This window comes from Oculina patagonica, chromosome 6, assembly GCF_052425735.1.
Source record: "Oculina patagonica isolate OP01 chromosome 6, crgOcupat, whole genome shotgun sequence".
Lineage (NCBI taxonomy): Eukaryota > Metazoa > Cnidaria > Anthozoa > Scleractinia > Oculinidae > Oculina > Oculina patagonica.
This window is the reverse complement of record NC_135763.1, coordinates 26729603-26744445: the sequence shown is the minus strand read 5'-3', so window position 1 is coordinate 26744445 and position 14843 is coordinate 26729603. Positions and strand designations below refer to the sequence as shown.

Sequence of the window (14843 nt, the reverse complement as noted above, 5' to 3'; positions counted from 1 at the left end):
AAATCAGAATTTTAATCAGGGACCAGTGTGTGGATCAGTGGCACACTAGTGTCGAAATATTTCCACTGAGTTTCTTATTTCTTGGTTTTGCAGGATATATGCACAAATAATATGAACATTTTTATTTTAAAATAATGGTCTAAAATATAACTTTAGTCAGTTCAACAAAATGAAACGTTCATTTCGCTACAGTTCTTGACATTGCAAGTTTTGATTTCCCTTTAATCTCTTTAAATGCAACCTTCGATAGTGCATCTGCAGCCTCAAGCTTCAATTGATAACGTAAGGTCAAATCTCGACGCACCTTTACCGCATTCAAACGTCTTTATAGGCAGCTTTTCTTCCTATTTCGGGGAATTTCGCTCATATCTGATGTGTTAGTATGAGCAAAAAAAAGCTGCTGAGTGTAAATAAACATATTTCCACAATTTTTAATTGTACAACATACAACAGTGTACAACAACTACCGCTCGCAAATCCTTGACACCTTTCGTTTGACATCTCTTACTCATTTTAACTTTGACCTAAAACACGTCACGATAACTTAGTCACGCGAGAGTCACGCTTTCCTGAACATTCCCGTTTTCCCAGGTATAAGAGTGTTTACATCTGAACCAAAGTGCTTTGAAAAAATGGCGCAGAGAAGTCCACATATCACCATTTTCAAACATTTTTTAATAAAGCCCCAAAAAGCTTCGTAAATTGTCACGATACCGGTAATGTATCTTTGAAGTACTTGTCTTGTTTTTGGCATATTTCTGTCGTTTGACCGCGGTCGACGACAAACCTGCAAGTTCGGATTCTAAAACAGCAACATCGATTTGGCCTTGTGAAACAAATCTCTAGTACTTAAAACCGGCGTACAATTATTAAGTCATTTCAAGAATATAAAATATTTAATAATTCCTTTCGCTATAGTCCCAGACAGTGCAAGTTTTAAAAATGCTTCTGTAAATGCTTTCAGCAAACATGTACATTTCACCTATTTTTAACCAATCATACTTGAGCGTTTCCACGCCACTTATTGGATCACTGGTAAATAGCGATCAACGGAAATGAAACTCTTTTTTTTTTTTTCAATTAGAGGAATAAAAAGTTGGCCATGCACAGGAAAAAAAATTCCATTAGATGTTCTGTAGAAATCCCTTAAAGTTAAAAAAAAGACTTGAGAAGTTGTAACTTTTTCACTTGAAATGACCAAGAAAAGCCACGAATCTTTTAAAATTATAAAATATATTGGCTAGCGTGACTTCCCTGATCAAATTGGAAAAACAAATAAATGAATAACATGATCATTTAATCGATATGGAATGAAGAACCACCAAGCTACCTACATGAAATCGTTCAATAAATTGGTTGTTAACAAAACGTGGCCAATCAGAAAATTATCAGTCGGCAAACAGCCTGCACGCCAAGGTCAAGCAAATACTTGCAATTTTCGGCCCACTTCCGTAAAACTGTCCGGCAGACATGAAGGGAAAAAAGCGAAACGGTGGGCCCAACATGAAAGAAAAAAATATTTTTGTTAATAAGAAAAACGGTATCCAAAATTAACAAATCGGTGAGAATGTTCCTTTGCATCGGGGGCGAACTTGCCTTGACCCAAAACGCACGACCGAGCAGCGACCCACGACCCACGACCCACGACCCACGACCCACCCACCCATGCCATTTAGTCTGACCCCAATACTGCTAATGTTCAAAGGTCCTGTCAGATATGATTCAATCCACCGAGCTCAAGCATCGAGATAATGTGTTGCCTACGAGTCACATATTTACCGGATATTCGAATTATAAGATGCTTTTGAACAAAAAATAATATATTTTTCTCAGGGATTATATTTGAAGAGCTAGATAGCAGTATGATATCTTTTTGCCGGCAATTGGTCTATTATTTTAACACAAAGGTAAGGTAACACAGTAACACGACTGTCCTGTTTTATATTTGTCGTCCAGTATGTCAAGCTGTAGGTGTAGAGGACAGGAACACAATACCAGATGCTAGAATGACGGCAAGCACATTCTATGATAGTAGTCATTATCCATACTACGGCCGACTGAATGACAACAGGGGAAGTGGAGCGTGGTGTACAAAGTCGAGCGCTATCAAGGCAAACTATCTTCAAGTCGATATGGGTGCAGTGCATTCTGTTTGTGCAGTGGCGACACAAGGACGTGGGAAAGGTTTGAATTGGAACAACAACTACAAAGTTCATCTTTCCACAGATGGAGTCACATGGATTACATACAAGGAAAACAATGTTGAAAAGGTAAATAAAAAAAAAAATACTTTGTGCAGTAGCGGAGGCTAGGCTTCTAAGGTTCTAATATTTTGCCAACAAATCACTCACCCTCTATAATCCCACCGTTCCCTTGGGTACATACGGCCATAAAATCAAGGTTCATTAATTAAGTTGACCCGGCTAGACGGTAATTATAATTTATCATTTGTTCTTGTTACTTTTTGTTTTAGTAATTTCTAGTAAACAACATATTTTCGAGCGTTTCTTTCACATGATACCGATAGGATCATTAACGGCATATTTTTTGAGTTAATAAGCGCATAATGTGAAACGATTTGGATTATTTCCTTTTTTATTCGCAGGTGTTCTCAGGAAACTCAGATCTACATAGTATTGTGAAGCATTCACTCAGTACTGACATCAAAGCCAGATTTGTTCGTTTTGATATGATCCCAAGTAGCAACCATACTTGTATGAGGGTTGAAATATTTGTCCTGAAGTAGTAATTCCAAATTCTGCCGACAAGAAGACAATAAATTTTACTTTCTCTTCCCTCGATATTCTTTGCTTGTCGAGAAAAGTCTGAAATGTAATTAAAGTAAGCATATTGCGCTAAAGCGTTAGTCAGTAAAAATTTTTTAACGTGTTTAGAGACTTCAAAACACAAGCTAAGGTTTATGAAGAGTACATAGTTTGCGTGTTCTCTTTCTGGGCCCCTGTCTTAGAAAATTGAACCAGCACTGCAAGGCAGAAATCTCAAAACAAAACATATTTTTTTGTTAAGTTTTGTATCATTTCTTTTCTTCCTTGCATTCTTTATTACAAACGCGCCCATTTAAAACATGGCCAGGCAACAATAGTTTGCAGAAAAAGTCAGTTACTCTGCAAGAGGTATATGTGCCTTTAGTTTGCAGGTCAGTTGGGTGAGAGAAGGCCAGATCGAGTGAGAATGACAGTCAACAACGGTTAAAACTATCGCTATTATTTGACTGCTTACTCCCATGTGCTCGCCGAGATTTGATCCAGCTTTAGAAGTCAAACCCGACCAGGGGTTTTGGGTACTGTATCTAAGATGCTTTCACCCCAAGGTATCTAATATTTTTGTTTTTGTTTTGTTTTTGTTTTTTATCCAATGTAATCGGTATTGTCGGGTTGTCAAAATTTTCAGGGCCTGAGAAGTATAATGTCGTATTTTAAAATGAAATAAGTAGTTACTTCATTTTCTTATGTTGTTGAATTACTTCTGTATATAGTAGTGACATGCATGGTCACTTTGCTTAGGAAGAATAATTGGTAAGTAAGAAAAATGTGAAATTAAGGTATAAAACAATAGTTTCTTAGTTATGTAACTTCTTCAGTTCTTGAACATGCTTGTTGGAGTTAAATTGAATCTTGACAAACAAAAATTGTACATGTAGTAATGTAGTTAACTACGTTGATCAATATCTATGTCAATACATGTAACAATACACTAAAACGAACGTGTAAATAGCATCATTCCTATTATTAATTTGTTATGTTCTCTAGTTAATCGAAGATAGTACTGAGATTTTCATTGTTTTCTGTATGGCCTTCTAGTCCCGAGTTGATGCCCATATTAATTCTTCTTACATATTTTCAGATATTTTTATCAATCTTAGTTGTGAGAACTTGGTATTACATCAGACAACGTTTCCTGTTGATAATGTTCTTTATTCTCCTCACCTCTCTGTTTGACAACGTTTTGATATTGTAAGGAGAAGTTAAATATACATCATCCTTCCAAGTTAGGTTTTAATGTCGTTCTTTTTAAAGGAGCTATATCACCTTGTTTTAAGTCATTTTCCGGATTATTTTCAAATCGAATGAGACCTCAGAATAATACTTTTTTATCATAGAAATACATTAAGATGTAGTAAAAACTCGAAAGTAAACAAGGATGGCTTTAACTGACAAAGGTTAAGACAGATTACGATCGACAAACTTGACAACATTTGCCATTTTTTTCAAGAAGCGTTTTCTGGGACATAGCTCCTTCAATAAACCTGAATAGGTTCACAAATTAAAATTGAAACTTCGACCACAATTTCACTTTTTGTTAGGTTTTTCACGAGTTCGCAAAGTGGCGTAGGAAATTGAAATACTTTTATTCTATATTTTATACTGTGATCTTGAATAGTATACAAGTCAGCGATTCAAATTTCTTGCTCTTTAACTGGTCGATGTTGTATCTTTATTTTCACCATTTAATGCCCACAGGAGTGATCTTGATTTTATTTCCTATAACCGATAGAGTACTTTATTATATATATAGCGAGAATTTTAAGCAATAAACCTTGCAAATAGAATTCTATATTTGCTATATTTCACATGTGAAAAAAGCGATACGTCCAATCAGCTTCGCGTATAGCTTTCTTCACATGTGAAAAATATGACCAATCAGCATCTAGAGTAGTACGACTCAATCAATCACAGCGCGAGAATTCAAATGGCTTCCAACGAGGTTGAGAAAGCGAGCGGCAAGCTTGTTCTCGACGGAAGTTTATGTTTTGAAAACATGGCTACACGTTTTCTTCCTTTACAAAAGTTTGCCTTTTAAGAACTTAATGGAAATGCAAGCCAACAGAAACACGCTAAGCAAAACCTAAAGAATACAGTAGTGATAAAAATCATTCTTCAAAGGCGAAGTGAAGACAGGCGAAGGCAAAGCGTCGGTAAGTGAAAGCGAAGACAAGACTTTCATCGGAACTTACAACACATCAGCGGACTTTCTAAGAATATTCAGGCACTTTTGGGATCATCTTGGTTAAGTAAATTGCATTTTTAATCTGGATTTGCGCCGTAATTATTGTTTAATTAACCAACTCCTTGTGTTGTCACAATTTGTTCACAATTCGCAAGTTGATTCGCCAGTAGTTTATTCGCTTATTCGCGTTTCCTCGATGCGATACGAAGTTTCTAACGTTAATGTAACACAGTGTGTTTATTTAAATAAAGTTTTTGTCTAGGAGAGTTTGTCGCCAGTAATTTTGCTTTTTTACATGTATAACAGTTATTGAAATAGCGAATTCGCTTGTAAAGCTATGTGCATTATATTTGCAGCTTTGTTTTCTCGCGCCGTTAACTGCAGCTATTGTATGTCAAAGGTTATAAACTGGAAAAATCCGCTAAAGTGTTCAATGGTTGAGTTCTCGTTATATATATAATAAACAAATTACAGCATAGAAAGTGCTTTGTTCGGATTTTTATTCACTCGTTGCAAAACTTTGGAAAACTCACTCGTTCGCTACGCTCACTCGTTCGTTTTCCAACGTTTTGCAACTCGTGAATATAAATCCGTACGGCGCACTTTCTATGAAGTAATCTATATCTATGAAATACTTGACGATGATTTGCTGTAAATACGAAGTTCTCGAGCATCGTTACATTTTGTCACTTTGATATCGTGTTCTTATGAAGTTGGTTTCACTTAATTTTGTAGAGTTTTGGTAGAAGAAGTACAGTAAACGCTATAGTTCACAATAAATTAAAGGTGTTTTAAACTTGAACGTCTGGAGTTTTTTTTCAATGGTAAAGTACATTCAAGCAAAGAGCAGTTTTCTTTTTTGTCTTTTTTTAGATAATGGCACTGACAACGTCTTAACCAAATCTGAAAAACAGCAAAGACGTCGTAATGAAACAAAAAAAAAAGAGGTTGATTGCTTTATTTACTATTCTAAACCTTTTGAAGATTAGCCATGCGTGGGAAATATACACACACAAAAAATGATTTCAACAAAGGTAACGTGCCATGTGACAGTGGAAGATATATATAAATAGATTTTCTCAGCATGGTACTAAGTGTTATACAGCCGGATAGGTTTTCGACGGTTTTACCCGTCGGTCAATGCTTTCCGGAACCTTTCAGCCTGGAAAATGAACAAATTTGACTCGCAAAATTGCCATCGGTTTTAAATATCATTCTCCTGCATAACATCCAAAGCGATTTGGTCGGTTGGTTAGTGGTTACATTCAAAATTACATTAGTAGCGGATACTTTTTTCTGTTGGGACGCTTCGGTGGCTTTCCAGGTGAGAATGGTAAAGCGGTGATTCCTATTTTTGGCAAAACGCAGTCAAGCAAAAATCTGAAAATACCCATAGAGAGACCGAAGGGGCCTGAATAGCCGCCGAAGGGCACCAAAGAGATAGTCACCGTTCCCAACATTGACCGTCGTCATTGGCTTGTATCTCGGGAAATCAGGACATATAAATAAAGCTTCTTATTAGTTAATTGCAAGAGAGGATCCTCTCTTGTTAATTGCGAATTTAGGTACTGCAAAAAAACAAAACAAAAAAAAAATGGAGTGATATTTTGAACAATTGTTCTCACCCGACCCCTTTCCCCTCAAAACACATTTCCTGTACATTCCGATGCTCTGACATCCTCGGAGACCCAGGGGCAGTTAGTGGGGGCGACGGGCAGCTTATCGGGACAACTTTCGCCCGAAAATCCCGTTGTCCCGATAAGCTGCCCGTCGCCCCTACTAACTGCCCCTGGGTGTCCGACGATGATGCTCTGACGGACTACACTGCAAATAAACCAAACAACCCCCCCCCCCCCCCTTCATATTTGACCTCTCCCGTACCCTTCCCCCTACCTCCCTCCCTAAATCTGATAATGCTGAAGATGATACCATGAAAATTCAGATAATTTCCTGTTTAACCTTATACCCTATTTATACGCAGCGGCAAAGGTACAAACTTGTCTTCACGGGTCATTTTTGAGCACGTTCGATCATTGTATGTACAAACATGTCTTCGAAAAACATCGGATCGCCAGTTAGCCCAGGCACAGTGTTGTCTGTGTTTTGTTTGCTTCTTTATTCCGCTGGATTCATTAGAATCGAGCTGAAGTTTAATGATCACGATCAAAGGTTGGTAGCTGTCGAGGAAATCATTTCTCAGATGAAACACGGAATGGCGCAGACTTCAAATAAAGGTACTGCAAACTCGGTAATTAATTTAAATGTGAAACTTCTTTCTTAACGAATTCGATTGTCTTTCCCTTTACCTGGCGTCTTAACATATTAAATAAAATACGTTTTTGTTCAACAGAATGAAGAACGTTCCGTTATAGACTCGAAGCCTTAAACAAGAGATTGAAACCATATATCTCACAATACTGTAGCGACTTCCTTAATTATTTTTCAATGTCTACATCTGTCTTGATTTAATAAAAGGTGGCTGCAGTCTGGCTGTCAAGAAAATTGAATGGGGTTGAGATTTTTTTTTTTTTTTTTTTTTTTTTCTTTTAAGGACATGGGAGATTATTTGGCTTACTTTCAGTGGCGGAAATGAAGTGCTTTCAATTTTATACTCATGGCTTTTATCCCTTCTACCTACCTACCCCCCCCCCCCCCCCCTTCCATTTACTTTTGGTTAGTTTACCCAGGCTCCAACTCGCCATATCTACCGAACTTTGAATTCTAATGGCGCGCGCTGACTTGTAGAACAGAGGTGATCTAGTTTTTCATTTTGCTGTCTAAAGGAAGTTTGCCGGAGGACATCATTAAGTCCTATGAAGGTGGAAGTCTAACGATTTGCAAGTTTTGCGTCGGCTGTTATTGTACCTTAGAACAAAGCTTTAACGGGTTGAACTCTTGACTCGGTACAGTTTTGCTAGGTACAAATAGCGTTGTGCTTGCTTTAGACGGCAAAGGTCTTCAGCCACATCAACTAGGACTCGGAACTAGACTTTAGGGCTGATTTGAAGGCGGTCATGGCGATATTCGGCTTGAACTCTTCCTTGGCTGGAGACTTAGAAAAATTCTGTTGTAATGTCCGGGGGTATTGGTTCCCTTTATAACGATTTTTTCCACATCCGGGGTATTACATTGTGAATAAGATGGAAAGGTTGCAAAGAGCGCAGCTGATGGTCGAAAGGAAATCACTTCAAACCCTTATGTGAGTAGAATTCTCTTCATTCGATGATTATTTTGCCGTTTGGCTAAGCTAGCAATCAGAGCGGCCTGTGATTCGATAGTCAGCAGCAATTCGATATGCGGGGTTTCCGGCCGTGAATTGACATGAACTATGACCGAATGGTCTCGCTGAGTCATGAATTATTTAGTTATTTTAATCCCGAATTCGTTGAAAATGAAGCGATCGTCGATGTAAAATGCTTTCTGATAGTTCATTTTAGACCATGCATGGATTTAGAAAGCTTTAGTCCATCTCTCGCTCCGGCGCTTTAAAAATTTGTTTTCATTTGATGTTATTTCAAGTTGTAAACAAGTTAATTAAATTGGTAGAATTCATGATTTGAACAAAATGCCGTAAATGCAGTCTTTTTGGTTCATAAAGAGATTTATTAGAGTAATTTACGTTGAACATGAGCTACAACTAGTCGATTCATGCAAAGCTTCTTGCAAAAATATGTCTTTAGAACTAGAGCTGTGTCAAAATCTTTAGACACCTTTTATTAAATCAAGACAGACATGTTAATAATAAAAAGAAAGCAAAAAAAGATTCTCTTACACTATCAATTTAATAATAAAAGCTCAAAATGTTTTTCGGACAGCCACGTTGCTTGTATTAATTTTACTTTGTTAAGTTTGTGTCGTACTATCCTGCTCGATCGTCACAACGGTCGACCTGGCGTCTGGTCTTTGTTCGGTACAAGCGATATCTGCATACCCTTCCGTGACATAAATGTCTTTCATTCAATTTTTTCTTACCGCCTTATGTAATAGCACAAAGTAATACTCTTTTTTTCCTTTTTGTACGTTAGGCGCCTCATTTATGATTTTGTTTTTATTGGGTTGTAAACAATAAGTCACGTGTGTTCGCCGATAACGCGCGTGACACAAGCTAACAAAACAACGGAAATGAACAAGTCGCTCTAAATAAACACCCAAAACTGATATCATGGCTTGTATAAGAACTCTGTAGCTTGCAACATTTAGAACGGGAACCAGGGTTGATGAATTTTCTGTGTATCGTGTATGTATTTTGCATGTTGAGCTGCTGCGAAATTCTGACCTAAAGAGAAAATTGAATCGATAACTTAAAAAAAGACGCCTCCCTTTGAGTTATGTACTAAGCGTTTCCTCGTTTATTATTCGCTCTGTAAAAGGAATTATTAGTCTATTGAAGCCAGTCGGCTTGCATAGACTAATAGAGAATTGAGTTGGATGCATGAACATGACCGGAGTTTTATCAAAACAAAAACAATCCATCAGATTGTGAAACAAAATTTTCACATTACAATACATTAACAAAAGCCAAAAAATCGTATATATTAATTGCATGCTAATTTAGTACTGCTTACCGGTAAGTTATATTTACCTTGTAACTTTTAAAATATATTTTAAATTATATTTTTAATTCCAACTTAAATTTGGTATTAAAAACATTATCCAAACTTGTTCATAAATTCATTTCAAAATGTGCTCAAATATCTTCACACTTACTGTAACTGACGACATCTTTCTAATTTCTGTTTAGAAAATTCACCATTACATTCTGAGAAGAAGGAAACAATTAGCGAAACAAAACTCCACAGAATCACAAGGAGTATTTCTGGTAATCCGACGTTTAATAATTCAGCCAACATGAAAAAAGTTTTAGAAAACGTTGTCACGTCGAGTTTTAAAAAGATTTGTCAGAACAGTGGTAGCTTCAACGTTTGCCCACGAGGAATGCCGGGACCTCCTGGAAGGAGAGGAAGGAAAGGTTCCCAAGGAATCATGGGACCGCCAGGCCGAGCTGGAAAGCAAGGAGTTATGGGACCACCAGGAATAGGAGGAGAAAAGGGCATAAAAGGATATATCGGGCCACCGGGTATCCCAGGGATTAAAGGTGAACCAGGTGAATCCATTTCTGCACCAAAGGTGACAATTACTCCTTCACAACTGACTGTCAATGAAAGCAACACTGCTGCTCTCTTTTGCTCTGCTACTGGAAATCCCGCTCCCCAAGTATCTTGGTCAAGGGTCAATGGATCGTTACCTAGGAACAGAACCAAAGTGACGTCAGATGGTCTTATGCAGATTACTGATGTTCGGCTTAAGGATGCTGGGAAATACAAATGTGTTGCACAAAATATTCTGGGAAATGATGAAATGGCTGCAAGTCTCATCGTACAAAGTATGTCATTTAAATAACGTTTTTTCTCCTTCCTTAGACTTTGGAGGTTTACCCATTAAGTTTCATAATCTTATGATGACTTTAATAATCCACAAGGGTTTACTTTTATCGCATATTGTGTAAAAATATGCTATGTTCTAGACTCATAAGGAAATAACTAAATCCAAGATTGCGAAAGACCAAGCAAGTATGTGCGAACGCTATTTTTTTTAAGCGACCCATTAAATTCATTCATTGTGGATAATAATGTTGTTTTTAACTATTTTTCTGTAGGTCGGCCCGATGTCTCTCTCTCGCTTGGTCCATCCTACGTTGAAAAAAACAAGGATATCATCTTACCAACTTGTCATGTGACTAGCTTTCCTCCAGCTGTGATCACGTGGTCTAAAGTACACGACGTATTATCGCAAACAAGGGCTGCTTCAAAAGACGGACAGTTTTCAATAACAAATGCCCAAAAGCAGGATTCTGGTTTGTACAATTGCAAAGCGTCAAATATCTTAGGACACGCATCAGCTGTTACTCAACTCGTTGTTGTGGAACTGCCTCATTTTATAGTCAGTCCGCCTGCGCAGCTAAAAGAGTTTACAAATCAAAATATTACAGTCCCTTGTCAGGCTACCGGGGACCCCAAACCCACAGTCACGTGGATGAAAGAAAACGGCGAGCTACCTTCTGGAAGATCAAAAGTTAGTGAAGATGGAACACTGCAAATATGGAATGCGAAAGAGGAGGACTCGGGGAGATATACTTGTATAGCGTCATCAGTGGAGGTGATTATTAAAAAGGCGTTTTCTGTAATGAAGCTGACTGTGGCAACAGGAGGTATGATTTTACCAAGTCATGTATTACTTACCTTAGAGGATAGCTAGGCTATATAGCACCTTTATAATTGCAAGAACCTAGCCTTTTCCTTTCTTTACTCCCACTGATAGTCAAAACCGTCATATTTTCTTTTACCAAAGTGTATGCCTTTAACATAGTATGTTAATAGAAAATGTTCGACTCCGATGGGAAACGCGTTGACCAAATGTTTAGTTGGTGGGCTTCGGGTCGAGAGGTCTGTGTTCAAACAAGCTGCTCTGGGTCGCATGCACTGTGTTGTATTTCCTTTAGACAAGGTACTTTACAACTACAGTTTATTTATCCAACCAAGAGTTTAAAACTCTACAGGGGGATTTCGAAGTTCACCTGATAAAAAATGATGTGGGTTAACCTACAATGGGCCACTCTCCCAATCCAGAGAGAGTAGTACTCCCAGTTGCTTCATGCTATGGAAATCATAGTTAAGTACCGGCCTGACAAGCCACCTGGGCTTGTAAAAATTATGAACCTTAAATTTTCTACAAGATTAGAAAAAAAAAATAATGTCAAGAAAGTTTAGGTATTGCAATAACGAAAAAAAAAACAAAAAACAAAAAAACACCGTAATCAATATTTGTTTTTTTAACTTCTTATTCCATTGCAAAATGCATGGATAAAAATATATATCTTCATCTTGATATATTTGAATGGGAATTATTCCAACAAGGAGGGATAGTGGGAAAAGGTGCTTTTCAAAATTTGGCAGGGATCTGTGGCGTGCTTTAAAAAACCCTTATTCTATTTCAGACCTGCGATTTTTACCAACTTATTGCAATCCTGACCGAAAAATCAGTTCTTTATTTCAGACCAGACTCTACACGCGATTTGCTTCGGTTTGCGTAAACATTTGAGAAATACTTCAAATGTTTAGCTTTATAAAATCGCACTTCTGAAGAGATGAATAATAACAATCACAAAAGCAGTCTCTTCCGAGAATTATACCTAATTGCTGACTTGACTGCACAAACAATATCCTATTATAATCATTTCATCGGGCATTGTGGCGTATTTTGCGGGCTAAAATGGAGAATTCAGCGGACTAAAATATATTTTAGCCCGCTGCGGTGAATCAATCAGAAACAAGAAAAATAAAAGAAGCTAGCCAATCAGAACTGAAAACCATTCAACTGTTCGCGCCGTTTTCTTGCTGGCTGGCACAAGCTGGCGTAATTTCAAGCTTCGTTTAATTTGAGTCGAGACGCTTCAAAACTGTTTTTGAGGTTTTTAATGACAAAATGTTTGAAGGACTGAACGGGAAAGCAAATTCTCAGTCTTCTCAGCTAGATGAAGAGGAATTACAGAAACTCAAAGAAGAATCCAGCCGGCGAAGTGAATGTAAGTTTGTCTTCGTCGAGCGAAACTCGCTCAGTTGAATTTCAGGCATATTCCAAACTGCCAGTTCAGTTAAGAGCACAATTAATTTTAACACTTCTAAATGACGACTGTTTCTTTGCTGCCGTTATAATTTTGTAATTTCCTTTTCAAGCAAAGATTGTTTTGAGTAATTTTGCGGTTTTCTGCCGAGTTGTGTAAACTTTTAAACCTAGTTTTCAATCAGAAATAAAACGCCGACTCGCAACGGCAGTGTTCAAGATATCGCTTACTTTTTTGATTCCTTAACTTAATGCCCTCTGAAATGATTATAATAGTAATAGAGTTGATGTTCTTGGGCGTAAATATGTTTGTGGCCCTTCTCAGAGTTCATTTTAGCCCGAGCCGCAGGCGAGGGCTAACATGAGCCTGAGTCAGGCCAAAAACATATTTACGCCCGCGAACATCAACTCTATTGTTATATTTTAGAACAAAATGGTCAAAATCTATACCCCAGTACAGACCTTAAGGGCTTGAAAACCATTACCTTTCTATATAAGGGATCCCCCCACTCCCGCCGGGTGGAATTGTGTCGTTTCTAAAATATTTATTAATTAAAAAAATCACGAAATTAAACTTACTTTGATATTTTGTTGAACAGTTCAACTGTTGCCCTTGTGAAACTGTGTAGAGACATTTTAAGTGCTATTTCTTCAGAAAGTAGAAGGCTTCCTCCTTGGATGATAATGCCCATACAAATACATATTATCCACAGTGTAGCGCAATATACTCTGATTAATATCATACGGTCCGAGTTTGTCCGCTCCCTTGTCTGTCCACGTGGAAGAGACTGAGAAGACAGAGTTGATGAATTCCGATCGTCTGATAAACCAGACTAAGCCCAACACTGCTGATGTTCAAACGTCATGTCAGGTGTGCTTCAAATATAATCGACTGAGCTCTAGTATCGAGAATATGTGCTGTCTGTGAGTCGCATTTATTTTGGAGATACGCTTTTTAAGGGGATTTTGTACGAAAATAATATATTTTTCTCAAGGGTTATACTGGAGGAGCTAGATATTAGTATGTTTTTTTTTTCAACAAATTGCTCGATAACTTTGACACAAAGGTAACACAGTAACACGATTTTCCTGTTTTATATTTGTCGTCCAGTATGTGGAGCTGTAGGTGTAGAGGACAGGAACACAATACCAGATGCAAGAATAACGGCAAGCACATTTATTAATAGTCACGTGTATCCATACTACGGCCGACTGAATGAAAACAGGGGAAATAGAGTCTGGTGTCCAAGAACAACATCAGACAGAACAGACTATCTTCAAGTTGATATGGGTGCAGTGCACTCTGTTTGTGCAGTGGCGACACAAGGACATGGGACAGGTTCTTTCTGGACCACCAGCTACAAAGTGCATCTTTCTACAGATGAAGTCACTTGGAACGTCTACAAGGAAAACAATGTAGAGAAGGTAAATAAAATAATGTACTTGTGATAGCAGCGGAGATTTATAGGAAACTGATATGTTTGTGTAAAAATCAAGGTGTCAGCCTTCTTGTTCTCGTAGCTTTGACGTAACAAAAAGTGTGTAATTTAGACTTTTTTTAGAGACAAGGGATTTTTGGATTATATGACAAGACAATAGCAAATTGAAATAAAAATATTTTTCATCATAACTGTCACGAGGACCCAGCGGACAGACTGTAATTTATCGTGATTTATTTCTGTTACTTTTTGTTTTAGTAACTTCTCACAAACAATATATAAGCGAAAAGTGTGAAAAACTTTTCTTTTTTTCTTTTTCATTCGCAGGTATTCCCAGGGAACACAGATCGACAAACTATTGTAAAGCATTCACTCAGTACTGACGTCAAAGCCAGATTTGTTCGGTTTTATCCTTTCACTCACAAGAGCCATCCTTGTATGAGAGTTGAAATATTTGTACTGAAGTAGTAACACCAAATTCTGCCCGGCATGAAAACAAAAAAAAAAACAAAAACGATTTTCTCTTTCCTCGATATCTCTTTGTCCTTGTCGTGAAAAGTCTCGAAGGTGATATAAGTACCGTATTTTCTCAATTAAACGTCCCCGGCGTTTATTTCAAACTTGGCTCCGTGGATCCGGCGTTTATTTGAATGGTGCAGTTTATTGGAACAAAATGTTTATTAAACAAAGGTTTTAAATCATTATTTGTGACTTGAATGTATTAATTTGCCATCATACCTAAAGCATATTACACCTCGAATAATTGCCTGGAAGGCTTACTTTCCACTTTAGCTCGGAGACCCGGCGTTTATTCGG

The 14843-nt window shown here is 37.5% G+C and overlaps 2 protein-coding genes across 2 annotated transcripts in view; both read left to right on the top strand.

Annotated features, from left to right (window-relative positions):
* LOC144656385 (immunoglobulin superfamily member 10-like) overlaps nt 1–5770 on the top strand; it is a 36865-nt gene extending 31095 nt beyond the window's left edge. The window contains exons 10-11 of the mRNA XM_078516606.1: nt 1957–2270; nt 2606–5770. Coding sequence (XP_078372732.1) covers nt 1957–2270; nt 2606–2746 — 455 coding nt within the window. The 3' untranslated portion in view covers nt 2747–5770. The remainder of the gene's footprint in view (nt 1–1956; nt 2271–2605) is intronic.
* A 1191-nt stretch (nt 5771–6961) lies between these two features.
* Nucleotides 6962–14554, top strand: LOC144658156 (uncharacterized). Its single transcript, XM_078518511.1, has 5 exons — nt 6962–7202; nt 9710–10351; nt 10625–11176; nt 13700–14013; nt 14355–14554. The coding sequence occupies exons 1-5, from the start codon at nt 7016–7018 to the stop codon at nt 14493–14495; spliced, it is 1836 nt and encodes a 611-aa protein (XP_078374637.1). The 5' UTR covers nt 6962–7015; the 3' UTR covers nt 14496–14554.
* The last annotated feature ends 289 nt before the right edge of the window (nt 14555–14843 follow it).

Bases quoted from the DNA above. Each gene is read 5' to 3' on its own strand.
- LOC144658156 (XM_078518511.1), top strand. From the start codon at position 7,016: ATGTCTTCGAAAAACATCGGATCGCCAGTTAGCCCAGGCACAGTGTTG. The intron at 10,352-10,624 runs GTATGTCATTTA...ATTTTTCTGTAG, and splicing joins TGCAAGTCTCATCGTACAAA to GTCGGCCCGATGTCTCTCTC. The intron at 14,014-14,354 runs GTAAATAAAATA...TTTCATTCGCAG, and splicing joins AGGAAAACAATGTAGAGAAG to GTATTCCCAGGGAACACAGA.